The 19,395-nt window shown below is 33.3% G+C and overlaps 1 protein-coding gene and 1 long non-coding RNA gene across 4 annotated transcripts; one reads left to right on the top strand and one right to left on the bottom strand.

The window, feature by feature from the left end:
* On the bottom strand, positions 5,386–6,465 carry LOC109127933 (agamous-like MADS-box protein AGL75). Its single transcript, XM_019233539.1, has 3 exons — positions 6,455–6,465; positions 6,293–6,410; positions 5,386–6,074 (listed from the first exon to the last, which is right to left on the bottom strand). The coding sequence occupies exons 1-3, from the start codon at positions 6,463–6,465 to the stop codon at positions 5,526–5,528; spliced, it is 678 nt and encodes a 225-aa protein (XP_019089084.1). The 3' UTR covers positions 5,386–5,525.
* On the top strand, positions 15,527–17,085 carry LOC104731442. Of its 3 annotated transcripts, none has more exons than XR_758612.2 (4): positions 15,527–15,877; positions 16,014–16,142; positions 16,613–16,792; positions 16,880–17,085. It is a non-coding gene; the product is annotated as an uncharacterized LOC104731442 (long non-coding RNA). The 3 variants fall into 3 exon arrangements; XR_758611.2 differs by having other exon boundaries at positions 16,014–16,276; XR_758610.2 differs by having other exon boundaries at positions 16,014–16,792.

The following is a 19,395-nucleotide window of genomic DNA, read 5'->3' as shown; positions in this document are numbered from 1 at the left end:
AATTTCTAGGATTTTGTATATTCAGATTTTTTTTAAAACCAATCAGGATCAGACATCTTAATATTAAATATTTTTGAAATTATGTAAAATTTTTATATAAACATACTTATAAATAAGTGAATGTACAACGTCCCACATGGCTAGAAATGTTTTAGACAATGGCTGAGAACAATTATAAATAAGACTAATATGCTTTCAACTATGAATGAGCAGGAAACTTGATTTATCATGCTTCCAAATTTTAAAATTTTAAAAGTTTAAAATTATAATTATTCAGAATTTTTTTAATAACCAATCGGGATCAGACATCTCAATATTTAACATTTTTGAAATTATGTAAAATTTTTATATAAAAATTCTTATAAATAAGTGAATGTACAACGTCCCACATGGCTAGAAATGTTTTAGACAATGGCTGAGAACAATTATAAATAAGACTAATATGCTTTCAACTATGAATGAGCAGGAAACTTGATTTATCATGCTTCCAAATTTTAAAATTTTAAAAGTTTAAGATATTTTAATTATCTATACTAATAAAAATTGGAGCTATAAGCTCCTTACGGCGTCCACTTAGGATTTTAAACAACCTATCGGGATTCAATATGTCACTGATTAACATTTTCAAAATCTACAGGATTTTATATATTATAATTTTTAAAACGACCAATCGAAATCAGATATCTCAATATTTAACATTTTTGAAATTATGTAAAATTTTTATATTAAAAAACTTATAAATAAGTGTATGTACAACGTCCCACATTGGCTATCAAATATATAGACGATGGCTGAGAACTACTATAAATAAGACTAATATGCTTCTTACTACGAATGAGCAGCAAGCTTGAAGGATTGACGTTGCAAGACCCTTGATTTGATGTTGTTTGAATTAATTTTTTAGGTTTAAAGAAAAAGGATCGATGACGAACACACTTTTTATTAGCTATACATGTGTTCATATTACTTTCTCTGCAAGTAATTTGTAATTTTATATTATTAAGATTTTGGTTTAAGAAGTTCAATACATGTAGATCTAAAACCGAGTAAGTATACAGATGAAAATATCAATAATTGAGTGCATGTGGTGACTATGCTGTTCAATGAAATTTTATGAGAAAATAGGCAATGATTTTGGTCTTAGAGTTTAATGGGTTAACAAGTTATTAAGTGGAAGAATGTGAGAAAGTAGATGAGGAAGAGGAAGAAGAAGAGTATAACAAAGAATCGGATGGTAAAAGTAATAATGACAATTATCATGAAATTTTGACAATAAAAATGACGAGAAAGAATATGAAAAATAAGAAAACAATGGAAAAAAACACAAAAACATAGATGGTGGTTGTCAATTAAATATGAGAAAACAAGATTAATTCATGATTAAAAAAATGTTTTGTTTGTCTAGCCGTAAAAAAAATGGTTTAGTATATGCAAGGTCACCAGTTCGAATGTACGATCCGCCTCTCTTGGACGTCCAGTTAAATCCATGACTTTTTTGATCAGATTTAATTTTTTAGCACAACTGATTTTTACTTTTTCAAAAATTTTGGTATATCGGAAATAAAAGTTTGGCCTTAATAGTAATTTAAATTTTTCTATAAGATAACATTACATAACTGTTATCAATCATATATAATTTGCACCAAAATATATCAAATAAACCCACGCCTAGCGTGGGTTCAAAATCTAATAAAAAGAATAAAAGATGCAACTTTAAAAGTAAGTAGTAGTAGCCACGTGGAGTGTAGAGCCGCGAGGACAAAGATCTCTCAACTAGGAGTCTAGGACGAACAATTTGCATCGTGAACAATGTAAAGTACACTACTCGTTTTTGCAACGGTACCCATTTTTTTAGGGGATATTTTTTTTTTTTTTTTCTCAAAGAAATATATATTGATTAAACATGATCGTTACATAGAGTTTGGGCTAGCCATGGTAGCTTCAATACAGAATCAGCATAATAAATTTTGTCAATACAGCCATATTTAGCTAGAGCATGAGCTACAGTATTACATTCTCTCTTTGTGAAGGTAAAAAATACATTTTTGAGTTTTGAAGTCCAGAGATGAATATCTTCCAATAGGTTTGTCAATGAAGCATTTGAATGTTGACCATTAACTAATTTAATTAAGTCATTACAATCTCCTTCAAAAATGATATTTTGGTAGCCCTTGCACCAAGCCTGCTGTAGTGCCGCTAATAGTCCTTTGGTTTCAGCTTCTAAGGCAGAACCTGCATTATGTAGTCTAGAAGCTCCCCATGTCAGAGATTCGCCTTGATGGTCTCGGAATATCCAACCACAAATGGTTTGATGTGTTTGATTATTAAAGCCTGCATCAAAGTTACACTTGATAAATGGATGTGTCGGTGGTCGCCATGAGACGTTGATTACTCTTTGGGTTAGACACTGGCTCGGTGATGTAATTACGAAAGTACTAATCCATTCCTTGCATTCAGATTTAGCGAGCAAAACTGTTTTAGATGCACTCTCTCGAAAGTTGTTGAAAACCAAATTGTTCCTAGCTTTCCATATACGCCAAAGTAGATTGAAGGGTAGAAGTGAGTCAAAAATGTTAATGGTTTGTGATGATTGAAATATCATATGGGAAATGATTTCCTCTGCAGTAGATGGTAATTGATTTAGATTCAATAAAGAAGTGTTTGAGAGTCTCCATGCCATATGGGCAAAAGGACATAAGAAAAGTGCATGTTCTATTGTCTCATCAGATTGGTGACATCTTTGACAGATAGAATCAATATTCATACCCCTTGTTCTCAATCTTGTTGTTGTTGGTAAAGCCTTTGAAACTATACGCCATATGAAGTGTTTAATTTTTGGTATAATCCGTAACTTCCAAATCTTATTCTTGAGTTCCACTGAGCCATGAGGTATATCCGGTTGCACACCAGGATCAAACGGATAGTGTGTAATGAACCAATATCCAGATTTAACTGTATATGCACCAGAGCAGGTATATTGCCAGATAAGTTTGTCCTGTTTTTCAGTTTGAGACAGATGGATGTCTCGAATTAGTGTATGTTCTGCCTGCGGAACCTGTGTGGAAAGTTTCTGATTGTCCCACGCTCGTGAGTTTCCCGATTTAATAATAAAATGGTCAAGTGTTGTAGTAGATTGCGGATTCAAACATTGGATCGGACGAGGAGGATTATCAGCAATAGTGTTGTCAACACCTAAACGTATCGATTTTCCATCACCCACAATATAGCGAATGCCTTTTTTTAAAAGGTCTAAGCCTATCAAAATTGAGGACCAGCCATAAGATTGGTTCTTCCTTGGTTGAGCGTCTAGTAGTGTATCGTCCTTGTAGTAACGGCTTTTCATGATACGGGCAAACAAGGAGTTAGGGAACTGAATAAGGCGCCAAGCTTGTTTTGCTAAAAGAGCGTCGTTGAATTTAGCTAAGTCTCGGAATCCCAACCCTCCTTCTGATTTTGGAACTTGAAGTTTTTTCCAAGCAATCCATGGAATACTCCGTTTATTTGAGTTCCTTTCCCACCAATAGTTCATTAACAGTGTTTCAATTTCAGTAGTGATCCCTACCGGTAGCTTGAAACAGGACATGGCGTATACCGGCATAGAAAGGGCTACTGATTTGAGCATGATTTCTTTGCCTGCAGGAGAAAGTTTCTTTGCTGTCCAACTTGAGGTTCGTTTTTTAACTCGGTCAACAATATATTCAAACATTTCTTTTTTCTTCCTACCAAACTGCTCTGGTAAGCCGAGATATTTACCTCCACCACCGTGATTTGGAATGTCTAGGATTGCCTTTAAACGTGTTTGTGTTGCTCCATACACTCGACTACCAAAAGTTATCATCAACTTAGAAGTATTGATTTTTTGGCCAGAGTAGTATTCGTAAATGTCAAAAACATCTTTCAGAGCTTGACAATTTCGCGTATTTGCTTGACAGAAAAAGAGGGAATCATCAGCGAATTGGAGATGAGTGATACTGGGAGCATCATTACCAATTCTTATTCCACGGATATCCCCTTGTTTTTCACTCGATTTTATTAAATGGCTCAAAATGTCCGAACAGAGGATGAATAGGTAGGGTGACAAAGGGTCACCTTGTCTAATACCTCTCATTGGTTTAATGTTACCAAATGGAGCCCCATTGATCAATACAGAATAGTGAACTGAAGATACCGTTGCCATGATCCAATTAATCCACTTATCACAGAAACCAAACAGCTTCAGTGTTGTTTCTAGGAAATTCCATTCCACACGATCATATGCTTTGCTTACATCAGTCTTCACTGCCATATATGTTTGAGAAACCCGTTTCCGGACCTTTAGAGAATGCATAACTTCATGAGCTATCATCACATTATCTTGAATGAGACGTCCAGGAATAAAAGCTGCTTGTGCATCCGAAACAATGTCATTTAGATGAGGTTTAAGTCGTTGTACCAGGCATTTTGAGATAATTTTATACAGAACATTGCATAAAGCTATTGGTCGATAGTCCGAGAGTGTCTGAGGGTTTTCTATCTTTGGAATCATGCAAATGTTTGTATGATTGATGGTTGGTCGCATACAAGAAGTGTTAAAGAAGTTGTTAACTTCATAGATTACATAAGGTCCGACTGTATCCCAACACCTCTTGTAAAATCTAGCTGTTAAACCATCTGGCCCAGGTGCCCTATCATCACCAATAGTGCATAAGGCCTGAAAAATCTCTTGGTCACTGAAAGTGTTTGTTAAAGCATCGTTTATTTCATCAGTGACAATTGGTGTGAAATCAGCAAAAACCGAAGGATCAACATGATGTCCCGTAGTAGAAAAAATATTTGTGAAGAATGATTGAGCATGCTCGCCAATCTCCTTGTCACCTCGATAAGTATTCCCTTGATCATCTAAAACTGAGGTAATCCAATTTTTAGCAAATCTTGTCTTTGTACAAGCGTGAAAAAAACCTGTGTTACGATCCCCTTCATTCATCCACTGGTTACGACTCTTTTGTTGCCAGTGTTTCTCTTCATCACTGTAAGCTAAAATTGCATTGTATAATAGAGGAATTGCATTGTATAACTCAAAAAAAATTTATAATTCACCCACTAAGGGCAAGCCCAATGGGGGGATATATTTTAGGGGCTCTTAAATTGTTTATTCATATATTTTTGTAGTTTGAGATGATTAAGAACTTTGGGTTTGTTAATTAAAAGCTTTCTCCCAATTGTGGGTTCTTATTTTGAGTCTCTTAATTAATTTTTTTTTTTTGAAAAAAAAAAATCAATTAGAATATGAAATTATTGCATTTGAGATATATGTTTATAAAATTATTACATTTCATAAAATTTATAAAATTATTGCATTTCATAAAATATAGACCAAGAACAACACTTACTAAACACAATGTTCTTATTCATAAAGAAGGTACAAATAAAGAAAATTATATGTTGATGCAATATACATATTAATTGTCCTCGTACTACCAAATAGACACCAATGCAATGCATAGACAGCTTCATAATTGGACAGTTTGATTGATTTCAGATAAATCTCAGACTGTGTTTGAGAGACTAGGATCTGGAACGTTTCTGTCGGTAATATCACTCGTACACAAGTTCTGATCATAACCATAAACTTCATGCTGCATCAACCCGGAGTTACCCATACTAGACATGTTCTGATCACAACCATAAAACTGCATCTGCATCAACTGATCCAGCCCATAGTTATTCACAGATTCTTGTACTGCTTCTGTGTTTGAGACGCAAGGATGTTGAAAGCTGCTGCTATTGATGTTACCCATACTACACATGTTCTGATCATACCCATAAAACTCCTTCTGCATCAACTCATTCATCCCAAAGGATTCTTGTACCCCCGAGTAATGTTCTGTTTTTGTGACGCAAGGATGTTGGAAACTGTTGTTGGTGATGTCACTCATGCATATGTTCTGATCATAATCACAGAGCTCCTGCTTCATTAACTGTTTCTTCAACTGAGATTCTTGAAGTAACGCTGAGAAATCCTGATTGAGATTTGATGCAGAGACTGGGATCCGAGAGAGAGTCTTGTCTCCATGGTTATACATAAAGAGCGAGAACTGGCAGCATCAATCATTCTGCATCACCAAGCATCAAGAGACACAGCAAGCGCCTCACCTGTCGGATTAAGACAACACAACAACACAAATCATCAATCACATATATCAAAAAACCGCAGGATCTCAATCATATAGCAAGAACCCTAAACCCTACTTGTTACCGAAAAACACAAGGATCAAACAAAACCGAGGCAATGATGCTAAAGTAAAAATGTTACTTGGTGAACGAAGAGAAGCTGAGGAGGCAAGTCTTGAGGTGTGTTCACTTGCTCCTTGGTCTGTGCTTTGAACTCTGCCTCTTCTTCTTCATCCTTCTCTAAGGATAAATCCCATATCCTGCAAACACAACAGATAGCAAAAATCAATTGAACTGCAAACACAATCCAGCCATCTTGTCCAGCCAGGGACACACTCAAGTTACCACTTTTGGTCACAGTACCATTATTCTCAGAATTCAAGAAAGAACCTGACAGAGAAATGATTTCATATCGGCCCTGCAACAACAAACACATCCAATACAAGATTAAATTCTCAGCTCCCTTAGTTATACCTCAAACTTAACAATTCCACTAGGACTGGTAGATTGACGAAGCATCACATTAGACCATCCAGTAAAGCTCCATATGTAACTACATTCGGCCTCTCGCTATCATCATCATACTGCTTGAAGTACATATCTACATCTGGAACATCTTTGCTGCCACACATCCTTTCAAAAATCTGGCAAGCTTTCTCCACTTCCATCAATGATAGAGCTTCCCCAAACGCTTCCTTATCATCATCTCTAATCTGTTGCAAGAGTTCTTCCGGAATATTTTCGTCATCATCACGTACAATCAGGTCAACCAAAGCGGTATACACAGGAGGAGTATGCTTATAACCAATCTGCCTACCTGCCCAAACGAAGAAGCTGATAACATCAGAAGGTCTTTGTATCAAAAGCAACACTTCAATCACCAAGCTCTCACTCAGTTTCTCTCTAAATTGCCTAAGAAACTTCTGGGATTTGCTCCCAAACACATCATCGCCACAAGAAACAGCCTCTTTGATGGCTCTAGCATCAATAGGTTCAAGCTCCTCCGATTTCAGTCGATTCAATCTCCTCTGATCGATTCGACTCCGAATTCAATCTCCTCAGATACAATCTCGTCCAAGTTCAATCGGGCCAAAAAAAATAATTGAGAGATTCGCGACAGAGAGCGAGAGAGAGAGAAAGCGAAAAAACACAACACAATCGGGCCAAAAAAAAAAATTGCTCTCAATAAAACTTTTCGCCCAACCTTACGCTGACACGTCACCGCCTCTTATCTAAAATTGAGTATACTAATTAAGAGGAGCTCTTCTTCTTTTTCTTCCTTTTTGATTTAAATTTTTTTACTTTTCCACTAAAACTCCTCTCTAAATCCCCCCGTTGGGGATAACCTAACCATACTAACTATATAAACATTATATACTCTATATTTTCTATATTAATTACATATTTTACCTTTACCACTTCAACCACCATCACCACCCTCTACCATCACAACCACCACCCCTGCCACCACAATCACCACCTCCAGCCACCACAATCACCCCCTTTGGCCACCATCTCCGGCAACTTTTTCTGGCGACCAACTCCGGTGACCTTCTCCAGTGACCAACTCCGGTGACCTCTTCCGGTGACCTCCGACGACGACCAACTCCGGCAATCTTCTCCGGCGGACAACTCCGCCGGCCACCTCCGCCGGTCACTTACTCCGGCCACATCCACCGGCCACCTACTCCGACCACCTCCGCCGGCCACCATCACCACCATCAACCACCACCTATCAACACTAAATTGGTAATTTTCACTACCCCTAATTCTAATTTCCTAATTTTTTCAAATATATGGTTATTTTCTTCTATAGTTTTATTAGTTTGGTCAGTGAGCAAATTCACCCATAATAATATATATTTATAGATATTTTTTTAAGAGAAAAAGGATTACACTCATTTTATGTCAGTCAAAAAAAGATTTAGCGTTTTTTTGTAACATCTGATATTATTAATAACTAAGAATAATTAAGAGTTTTTATTCATTCTGTTATGGCAAAGAACAAAATTAGAGTTTTTTCAGTTTAAAAAGAAAACGACAATAAAACTGATCAATAAATAATGTTTGATGGTAAAACCCAAAAATAAAGAAAGAAATGTTATAGATCGTTTAAAGGCAACTGGGGTGAAATTGGCCATGGATCCAGTTGGCAAAACCAAAAAAAAAAAAACAATTGTAAAAATGTGTCGACCAATTTTATAGCATGTGTTTGTTACTTAGTTTTGTGGGTCTCACTTCCTTTTGGTATATATCCCTTCGATCTCCACACAAAAAGAATTTAATCATCATTACAAGCGATGTTTTAAAAATCCCCGCCTAGCACCGATTACGTCTTGCAAAATCGTTAGACCCATCCTCTCTATCTTGATTAATGACTAGTCCCTGCCTAGCATCGATTATCCGATTATGCATGTTTAGTCCGATTATTTTCCGCTTAATTTTGTGTATACCAATTTTCTTTTAGAACCAAATAAAAATTAAACATAAATATTTTTGTTATTTAGGCATTTAAATTAAGAGATTATGATGTTTTACAATAACTAATGTATAACTTTTAACAAAAATCATAAAACTTTCTTTTAAAATGATGTTTTATGTGTTTACCATAATTTTAAAGACAATACTATAGTTTTATATTTTATTTGATATTTTTCTTTTAACATAAACAGAATTATACATATATTTAGTATAATATATTTTTATTTTATTGTTAATTTAATAAAATAACCTTAAAACTAGTTTCCGATTAATCTCCGATTTTCTCGCTAGGTGCTAGACCCACTTCGACCGCCCGACTAACGCCTAACGATTTTTAAAACAGAGTTACAAAGTACATACATGTTTGAATAGTACTAGCAGGTAAAGTAACATAATCCATTTGTAGACTGAATTTTATTATATTTAATGAACTCTCAAATTGGAAGATTGGCCCATTTATATAAATAATATATACGTCGTTGTATTACTTTTTCTTTTTGTGTAAGAGATTTGAACTTCAAACCCATCTGATTCACCCTGCCCCCAGTGATCTGATCAAAGACTTCATAATTAATTGGTCATGGTATTTTTGACGTTTTTTTACTTAAGATAAACCCATCTATTATCACATATTTTTGACGTTTTTTTACTTTAAAAACGGTCATGGTAGAATCCAAATTATACTTAAAATATATATATATATATATATATAGGTATTATTGTACTAAATCTCTTCGGCCACCGCTACTACAATATCTAAAGAAAAAAAGGAGAAAATACAATATTCAATTATTGAAAATAATAACATTAAAAAAGTAACCATGATTGAGTAGGTTTATTAAAGTTTAGGATTTAGAGTATAGGATTTCGAAATACTTAAGATATATAACAAAATTAATACTTCCTTTGTTTCAATGATATTTAAAGTCATTTTTTTGCATAATAATTTTAAACGAAGTCATCATTGTAAACTACTATCTTTCATTAACATTATACTACTTCGCTATGCCTATCTAATTTAATAATGGCTTCGTTTAAAATTTCAGTGTGAAATCACAAACAAAATACATTACAACTAGGATTTCACCCGCAGTAAACCGCGAGACTAAGTTATAAATTATTGTATGTTAAATAATAATTTTTAATTTATTTAGTTTTTAAATTTTTAATTAATTAAATTTTTGTCTAATTAATTTAGAATTTATTTAGAATTTTTTTTCTTCTTACATTTTATAAAGGTTATAACCTAATTACATTAAATTTGTTATTAGATAGAATATAAAATTCTAGATTTGTTTTGTTTTCTATAATTAAACAGAGGTATATGCCTATATAGTATGTTAGTGTATATTTTTATATGTATTTTTTTTAGAATATTAATAATGTGTTATAGTATGTGTAATATTTTGTAGTTCGTATACTAAATAATTTATAAGTTAATTTTTAAAAATTATGATTACAAATCTATAGTATATATGAGATAAACTAATAGTTTTAGTGTTGGTTCTATATTCCAAACCCGCCATGCTAGGCGGGTCAGACAACATATTCAAAGATTTTTAATCCGCAAAAACTCATCATATGAAACCCGTGAAAGTAAAAATTATTTTTAAATACGTAATACAAAATAAAAATAAATCTGTGAGCAAGCAATATCTTTTATATTTTATTATTATTCTTTAAATAAGATATCAAATTGAATGGTAAATATGTTTGATACCTTTAAAAATCATACTGTTAGTTTTTTTTGAATGATATATTTTATATTTGATTTTGAACATTTATTTTAGGGGGAAATCAATGCGTTGAGATCAGAAATCTCGACCACGGATGATCCTCCTCCAAGATCGAAAATCAATTCGTTTCTTGGTTAGACCGATTGTTTAGGAAATTTGTGTATGGAGAAAATATTGTTTTGTAAAATTGGAAATTTAATATTAACTAATACTTAATGTTAAAGGGAGTGGTTCCAATTGTTTTGGAAATTTATTTAGGATGGGAAATCTTGTTTTCAAAAATAGAAACTTAATATTAATTAATTAAATGAAAAACAAATTAATAATTAATGCTAATGGCAGTCTTGTAAATAGGTGGCAACTTTAAGATTTATTTGCTAAAAGTACTTGAAAAATGTATATATAGATAAATTATTTTCTATGATTTGTTTATAATAACTTCATATTTTTACAGTGTGGAATTATAATAAATGCCCCTTTCCAGAACTCTCTAGTCTATAGGGATCCAAAATATTAATTCAGACAGGTCTGAATCTTTGAGACAAGTTTTTGTTTGCCACTTTTTTTCCAAAAGACTAATTTTGAATTAGTTCTCTGTCGCTCCAGCTATATCATCCCAACATCTTTTGTCTCAGATTGGGTGTAATGAAATGTTTTAGTTGTTACATTTTTATAAATCTCATGTGATTATTTTTGCATTCATGTGAACTTATTCAAGTATTTTCCGGCATATGTAGAAGAGAAAAAAACTCATAAAATTACTCCATATAAACGGCCAATCATAAGAGCATCGAAAATAAATAAAGAGAGGATTATATTTATAATTATAATATTTTCTGAAAATTAATATTAACAAAGCACCATATTAACAAATTACTCCATATAAACAACTTTGTGTCAATCTGAAGAAAGAATAATAAACCATGTAAAATCTTTAAGCTAAGGAACTATCAATTCAGACCTTACATTAAGTGACTCCAGACATAGTGACTGAGCAAACCTTGCACCTACATGATCCACAGCATACAGGACATTTTTCCTCAACTTCTTCTCTCGAACCTTGTTCCTGATTTATTCGAAGCCAAATATCAGCAATGGCGGACCCAGAATAAAAATTGAGGGAGGTCAGTTACAGGGGAAAAATATTAATTTGTCAAAATGGGGGTTCAAACTCGGGTATGGGGAGGTCAATAGTGCAAAATTTACCATCTGTGCTACTAAAATTTTACGTAATTAAATGTAAAAACAAACTATTTATCTACTTTACCCAGGTCAGGTGACCCACCTCCTTCCTTAGTAGGTCCACCCCTGAATATCAGTATGATCATAACCAGAAAACTTAAAAGCCAAATTAGAAACAAAGAAATTACAGAAGCAATCTCAAGTGAAAGTACTGAAGCAAGCTCTCCTCAAAAGTGAAAAGAAAATACTCTGAAATGCACATAAAACAGACCAAACATTGCAATTAAGTAGTTAACAGAGGTGAATGAATAAGCCGCAAGATGTCTTAGGTCCACAAAACTATTGATATCGCTACGGAGATTCCTAATTATAACTATCATCTTCATGTAACTATTGAACTTAATAGAAACTAGCTTGACGTAATTAGTTACGTTATGTGAGGGGAAAAATGGTTGTGTGAAAATAGTGGAATATATTATTAATAAGGACGACGGTGATGCTTTATTGCTTTACGAAGCCTTTTTACTTCCACATGTCGTTGACTAAATTCATATTTGTGATAGCGTAGGAAGTTGACTATACTAGCTTAGAGCAAGTTTTTTTTTTTTTTTTTTTGTTAAAAACTTAGAGCAAGTTTATTGGAGGTTCATATAAGAGGAGTTCTTAAATTTTTTATGAATTAATTGTGTACTGTTTGGAATATAAGAACCCATGATTTCTTAGATAAAAATTTTTCTTTTATTGGTAGGTTCTAATTTTGGGTCTCTTATTTTTGAAAATATTGTTTTTTTGAAATTTAAAAATTTTAAATAGAATAGAAGTGGTATAAATGTGTAAACATTTAAGATTTTATAAAAATAGAAAATATTGCATTTAATTAATTTTTAAACATACAAAACATAATAAAAATATTAATACATATTACAATAAATAGAAGTGCAATTCATAAATGGGAAAAATGATTAATTCCTAGATTGTGTGTTCAAAGAACTTCTCTCTGTTTCTTTGTCTGAGGTTTCTTTCTTAAGTGTTAAAATGGCTCAAGTGTATTAATCACTCTTCAATCTACAACAATCAAATCAAAAACAAATAAACAACATACAATTATCAATTATCAATGAACAACATACATTCGATTTCTTATCTTTGTTCTTTTTCTTTTTCTTATCTTTTCTCACATCCGTTTACAGCTGAAGGACTATCGTTAATGGGTGTTATGGCTGTCGTGTGTTCCCTTCCGGTTGCGTTTATACATTTCCCACAGTGGGGAAGCATGTTCTTGAGGCCATCGCAAGACGGAGAGAAATCAAAAGAGGAGCATTACTATGGAGCTGAATGGACAGAGGAAGAGAAGAGCTTAGGTCTACATGAGGGAAGCATTAAGTTTGCTGAAAACAGTCGCTTAGAGAGAGGCCACAAGGCGATGTTGGCTGATGAATCATCAGTGATGATCCAACACCGGAGACTGGATCCCCGGCTCATGTCTAGTGAAGGATATAGTCACATTACATCTTTTCTCCATATATAAATAACCCTCAAAGCTAGCTTTATGTTTTCTTGTTTTATGTTCCTCTTATGAGAGATGTACCGAGTAAGATCCTGACTTGATAAGTGAGGTTCAGTGAGCCCGGTGCTCGTGATGTACAATGTCGTTTTGTTAAAAGGCTTATGCATCAGTTTTTTCTCTCTGTTTCATGGACAAGCTGAGTCTTTTAAAGGTCTTCCAAAATCAAACTTTTAATTTAAAGAATCGATCAAGTATTGAAAAAGAGACTAGTGTTTTAGGCGCAACTAGTCATACCTTAAAGAGTCTTTTCTTCCTTGGAGAGACGTCATAGAGATATAAACAAAGACCAAAGAAGAAGCAATTGACTTTGGTAATCTTTACAACTTAGAAACAGATCGCGTTAAGAGAATCTGGAAAGAGTAAGAAAGAACTAAACAAGTATGACGCTAAAACATTGCAAATGTACAACTTAAGTTTGATGAGAGTTTTCAAACAGTAGAGAATCCGTCATATATTAAACAACACAAGAAAGCTATGCTAAACCTTTCGATGAGACTGAAGGAAACAACAATGAGGAAGTTAATTATTACCCGGCTGTATATCGTGTGGCCATATTTGTTGCGCTGAGTCTTGCTTTCTCAGCAGTTGCATCTGATAGTTTCTTTAGTACAAAGCCTTCACCTTTGCATTCAGGACAGATTCCTGAACCGAGACAAGCTTCACATTCTTTCATAGAAGCCTGCAAATTCAATTAACAGAGATAAACCAAACAATAAGGATCCTCAAGATATTGGGCTTGTTCGTTTGGCTGCCGCAGGTACCTGCGGCTGCGGCAGACGCAGATATGGTTGTTTGTTTGCTTGCCGCAGGTACCTGCGTCATGACGCTGCGGCAAACGCTGCGACGACCTGCGTCTAATATTTTTAAACGTTGTTTCAATTCAGCGGTTAAAAACATAAACACAGCCGCTGCCATATTCAACCCGCATCCATCTCCAACTGTTAGTCGATTCTTTCTTCCGCGATTGGCTTCCAAATCACCGTTGCTACTTATCTCTTTCTCCCCAGTCCTTAAGAATCCATACTCTTCCTCTGATTCCAGGTCATTCGATTCAAAACCTTCAAGCTTCAAGCTTCAAATTCCATATTCATCGATCGTTTCATCTCGCAACCGAGAGAGAGAGAGACGGAAAAAAAATCGAGCAAATGTTTTTATTTTCTCTTTTGATTTATTCTTTCAGTCAATACAAAAACGACACGTATCGCCTTTTAAACAAAGAATCGATCTCTTATATAAAGGGAGATCTTACATTTTTTTCCAATTCTGATTATTTTTTTTTACCCAAAAACCTAAGAACTCTATCATCATCCCCCGATAAACAAGGTCTTAGCTTCTTTACAAGGTTACATTTACTTTGTAGTTTGTTTGTACGGATCATTAGTTACGTTACACCAATTTTCTGACATTCACTCTTTTGTGTTAATAGTGGCACTAACAATTTGTCTTCAGCTCCTCTTATAACTCGCGTTTGGCCATTATTAGGTAATTCGATAAAAGGAAGTCCAAATTGAGATACATAATAGCATGCTTTTGGTGAACCAAATTAGAGTCAAACCAAACCCAACAAAAATTATTCAATCTGGTGGACAGCTTCTTCTTTCTTTTTTTTTTTGGTTTGGTAGGTCTAGTAACTAGTAGTAACTATTTAAAGTTATTTTAAAAAAGAAGAATTTTGCTTTTCAAAGAAGGATCTTCTTTAGCCAGGTTGTTATCACTTTTGATCTGTTTGTCAGACGCGACTCTAGTTTAAAATGCAAGGTCCAACAAACAAAACACCTCCATACGATGTAGCCGTGGCATACTACACACTTAAACTCATAAATGCACACACTAATATTTTTCTCTATATTGACAACTTTCTGGTATAGCAAATACTGTAGTATTATCGATTTTATATACTTATTATATTAAACAATAAAACTAATTCGGTTTAAGAAGCGAGTCAAGCGGTGACTTTATGAGTTTGTGAATTAAGTGTGTAGTATGCCACGCTGTAGCCGTAGAGACACAGAATTTTGCGGTCAAGATGAATAGGTCGAAACAATTTGGAAACTGTTGTCATCAATATAAACTAGCTGACGACCAAAAAAGATATAAACTATGTTGAGTCCACAATCATATATATATGATAGAATATGTGCTAATTCTTTTATACATACAGATGCTCTAATATCCCCTTTTGTGTGTGCAAAAGATACTCTAAGAACATGTCCAGTGGTGTTTTTTTTGGGTACTCATACAATTTCTAGAGCAAAAAGAAAAGAAAAATTAAAAGAATTGGCCCACAAAAACTCAGAACCATTTCTCTGAGAAGTATAGGAAGGAACGGTGAAGACACGGTACGTGTCAATTTCTGGTTGGGTTTGGATAAAATATAAACACAGTTTTTTTTTTGTTTTCTCATTTTTTTTTTTCTCTCTCTCTTTCCTCTCTCTATTTCCTCCTCTCGACGAACCGGCTTCTTTGTCTTCTCCATAGCTGATCGATCTAATACTCAGTTGTTTCTGTAATCAGCGGTGATGATTGATGGCTTCTAACGATCCAAAAAATGGCGGAGGTTTCTTCGCCTCTATTGGTTTATCCATCACCAATTTCGGATCGGTCATGTCCAAATCAGTTTAACGGGTAATGAATTCAAAATCCCCATAAACAATTTCTCGTTTTCAGATCCTCCATTCTTCAGCTGGGATGGATTCACATGCTTCTTATGCTGGAAACTATGGTGGGATGTTATATTAATTCATCTGGTTGGGATTTGAAGGTTTGTGTTCAATTGTTGAGCTAGAATTGGGGGATTTTCGTCTGCTAAATATTTTGTCCCTCACATTCACATAACGACGACTCATTCAGGAGCATATTCTCCACTGACCAGCTCTCCTTTTGATGATGATGCGCAGGAATTGTGTGTGATGTGATTTGATTCAACAAAAACAGGCAAGTTACAACAGAGGAAGGGGATAATAAAGCTCGTGAGTTTGGTGCTTTGTTCATGGAGACTAGTGCCAAAGATGGGTTCAACATTCAGGGTACACACTAGATTCTAATAACAGTTGGTGTGGAGAAACTATGTTTTCTGTGTTCATCATTTCCGTTGCTTTGATGTTAAATGGGAACTAAGAGAGAAATACGCATTGGCAGCTTGCTGTGCTGGTAATATGATGTTAGTACATGTGCCCGTCTCATCCCTGATAATCTTGTTCCTTGTTCTGCCTGTTTTAAGTTTGTTAGCTTGTAATATTTCAGAGGCTTGCTAGTTTTTTAAGTATCTTCATCTGTGTGTTGATAACTGGAATTTCATCACTGCATAAACGCTTACACTTGATATTGGTGTTCTTTGTACTGTTTGTAGTCTCTAGATGTGTTAAGAGAATCACATTTGATGCTAAGCTCCACTAGTGAATGAGTTATTTGCTCATAATTACATTAAAAATGTAGTTGGGTTGGGTAGCCAATGATATAGGTTTGGTTGTTTTCAATTTCTGTAATTTTTTATTAGATTGAGAGGTATAAAGCAGAGATTAAGAAGCTTCAGAAATCAGAAGAGAAGAGAAGAGAAACGGTTTGAAGAGAAGAGAAAGCCAAAGATATAGTGAAGACATATATAAGTGCAAAGGAAAAAGCTGGCAAGTGAAGAAACGCATAGACATTGGCTGATTACAAACGGAGAATATCGTAGGTCTGTTCTCATCTCTTCTTTTGAAGCTCCTGTTGTGCTTTCTCAATAAAACTCAGGTCTGTTCTCATCTCTTCTTTTGTGGTCCAGCGAATTGATGAACGTCTGCTCTTGGAAACTGCATTGCCTGCAGTGATCTCACATTGATCGATACATATGTTTAAATTTGTTTTTGTTTGGATGAGACACACACAACAACATCTCCAAGTGTAAATGTCAAGAGATTTTTATACTCTATTGTTTCAAGAATAGATTGGCAGGCTAGATACTGAATATTGCAGCTTGTTCAAATTCTACATTTCTTGTCAAGATATTATCTTTGCTAAAGGTTTCAGGCTTCTCTTTAGGGGATCTGTTTTTGATTCAATTAAAAGGTTTATATACAATTTGATTCAACTAAAGATTACATATAATTAAGAAACTTGCAATTGTTTTAAAAATTTGAATTATGATGATTAAGCAACTTTGATAGGGTTTCTCTATTGGAAGGATGATTTTGATTGAAGTACTTAGAGAGTTGCTTTGATTAATTTAATATTAATGAAATGATTAGTTTATTTTTGAGCAATCCATATGGGTTGCTCCATTGGACATGGTCTAATATCCTTGTGATCAATACTGTTCATCTTCAGTACAAAGGCAGCTATATCTATGAACAAAGTTAATATTAATGTTCTAACAATTAATTTATATGACAGTATAACACCAACTTCTATTATTATAAAAACTATATTTTCAATCTCAACTGCCTTATATTTCCAATATCATTTAAGAAAGTGGCAGTTTTGGGTTTAGGAAAATCGGAGATAACATTTGTTTTCTAGCCAACAACTTGTACCAAATTATAATAGTTTTTTATAGTTCTTCCTAGAAATACATAAACGTAGTAATTCAGTTACTTTTTTTCTTCAAACAAATCAGTTATTTTTTTTAATTAAATAGAAGTTTGTTAAATTTTTGACAAAAGAAAGTCATTCATTTTCACCTAAATAAGACTACAAATATTATACATTTGAAAGAAGATATATTTCAATTAATTTACAAGTTTTAGATCATTATTGATTGGTCATGACATAGATGTAAACTCATTTTATTTAGATTATCTGTCTACTTTATTATTTAACAATGACTATATATATATATTTTTTTGGTTGAAATGTTAAATGGATTCTTCCGCTTTATCACAATCCCAAGCAGCTGGAAGTGTACAAATGCTTCCGTGGCTTTCAAACTGAATTGGTGGTAGAGCATCAACCAACTCCTTCCCTGTAAATCCTGTTATGACTACTCTCCTCTGCTTAGGAAAAGGAAGATCGCTTTTACCTCCTTCTTCTTCTTTTTCTTCTTGGTACTTCTTCTGGTGCTTCTTTGCTTGCACATGAGAGTGAGTAGAATGATCATAGATGCTTTTGAGATTGTTGAATTTGGCTCCTCCACGTGCGCGAGGTCTGTCCATGCATGCTTTGACATCGTATGTATTTGCACCACAGCTTTAATTAAGAATGAGAATGTTAGAGAGTGGAACCAAGAAAGAATCTATACTAATATTTTTGCAGCAGTTTTTGCTCAAAAATACTTTTTGGAAAGTTTTTACATTTAATGCATCGACGTTAATATTAGTTACCAAAATTTTAAAGTTAATTATAGGTAAGATTTTTAAAAATAAGGAAATCTTTCTACCTCATTTAAACATAAATATATAATTCCCTTTCATTTTTATTTGAATTTATATTTAAATTATTTTGAATTATTCTATAATACATTTAGTTAATAAAATTGTAATTTTTTCTGCATATGATGTAATACAAATTTTTTAAAACGGACATATATTACTCAATAGATGAATAAAAAAATACGGGTACAATATCCCACATAGTCTAAAAAAATTGGGCAATGTTTCAGAGTCAACTATAAAAGATACCAAAATGATTCCAAATATAAATGAGTAGAAAGCTTGATTTATCAGTCATTCAAACTTTAAAAACTTTTATTTGGTATATTCCGATTCTTTATTTTAAAGATTTTTAAAAGGTTAAATATGAAAAATATTTAAAACTTTTAAAAAGTTAAATATGAAAAATATTTTCTAGCCAACAACTTGTACCAAATTATAATATTTTAAAAGTTTTAAATATTTTCATATTTAACCTTTTAAAAATCTTTAAAATAAAGAAAATTACTACGTTTATGTACTTCCTAGAAATACATAAAACGTAGTAATTTAGTTACTATTTTTTTCTTCAAAAATATCAGTTATTTTTTTTAATTAAATAGAAGTTCGTTTAATTTTTTGACAAAAGAAAGTAATTAATTTTCACCTAGATAAGACTACAAATATTATACATTTGAAAGAAGATATATTTCAATTAATTTATAAGTTTTAGATCATTACTGATTGGTCATGACATAGATGTAAACTCATTTTATTTAGATTATCTGTCTACTTTATTATTTAACAATGACTTTTTTTTTTTTTGGTTGAAATGTTAAATTTATTTACCAACAAAAAAAAGAATATAATTACGAAGGTTTGGTAAAGTTTGGAAAGAATAGAAAATGATGGAGGTGAGTCTAAACAAAGACTCAGACAAAGAATTCAAAACAAA

The sequence above is a fragment of the Camelina sativa genome, chromosome 12, assembly GCF_000633955.1.
Source record: "Camelina sativa cultivar DH55 chromosome 12, Cs, whole genome shotgun sequence".
NCBI lineage: Eukaryota > Viridiplantae > Streptophyta > Magnoliopsida > Brassicales > Brassicaceae > Camelina > Camelina sativa.
The sequence above is the reverse complement of the archived record's forward strand: the minus strand, read 5'-3'. Positions and strand labels throughout refer to the sequence as shown.

What these genes read in the sequence shown, in the direction of transcription:
- LOC109127933 (XM_019233539.1), bottom strand. An exon ending in AGCTTCTCTTCGTTCACCAA is followed by an intron (nt 6,075 to 6,292) that starts GTAACATTTTTA and finishes TGATGCTGCCAG; the next exon opens with TTCTCGCTCTTTATGTATAA.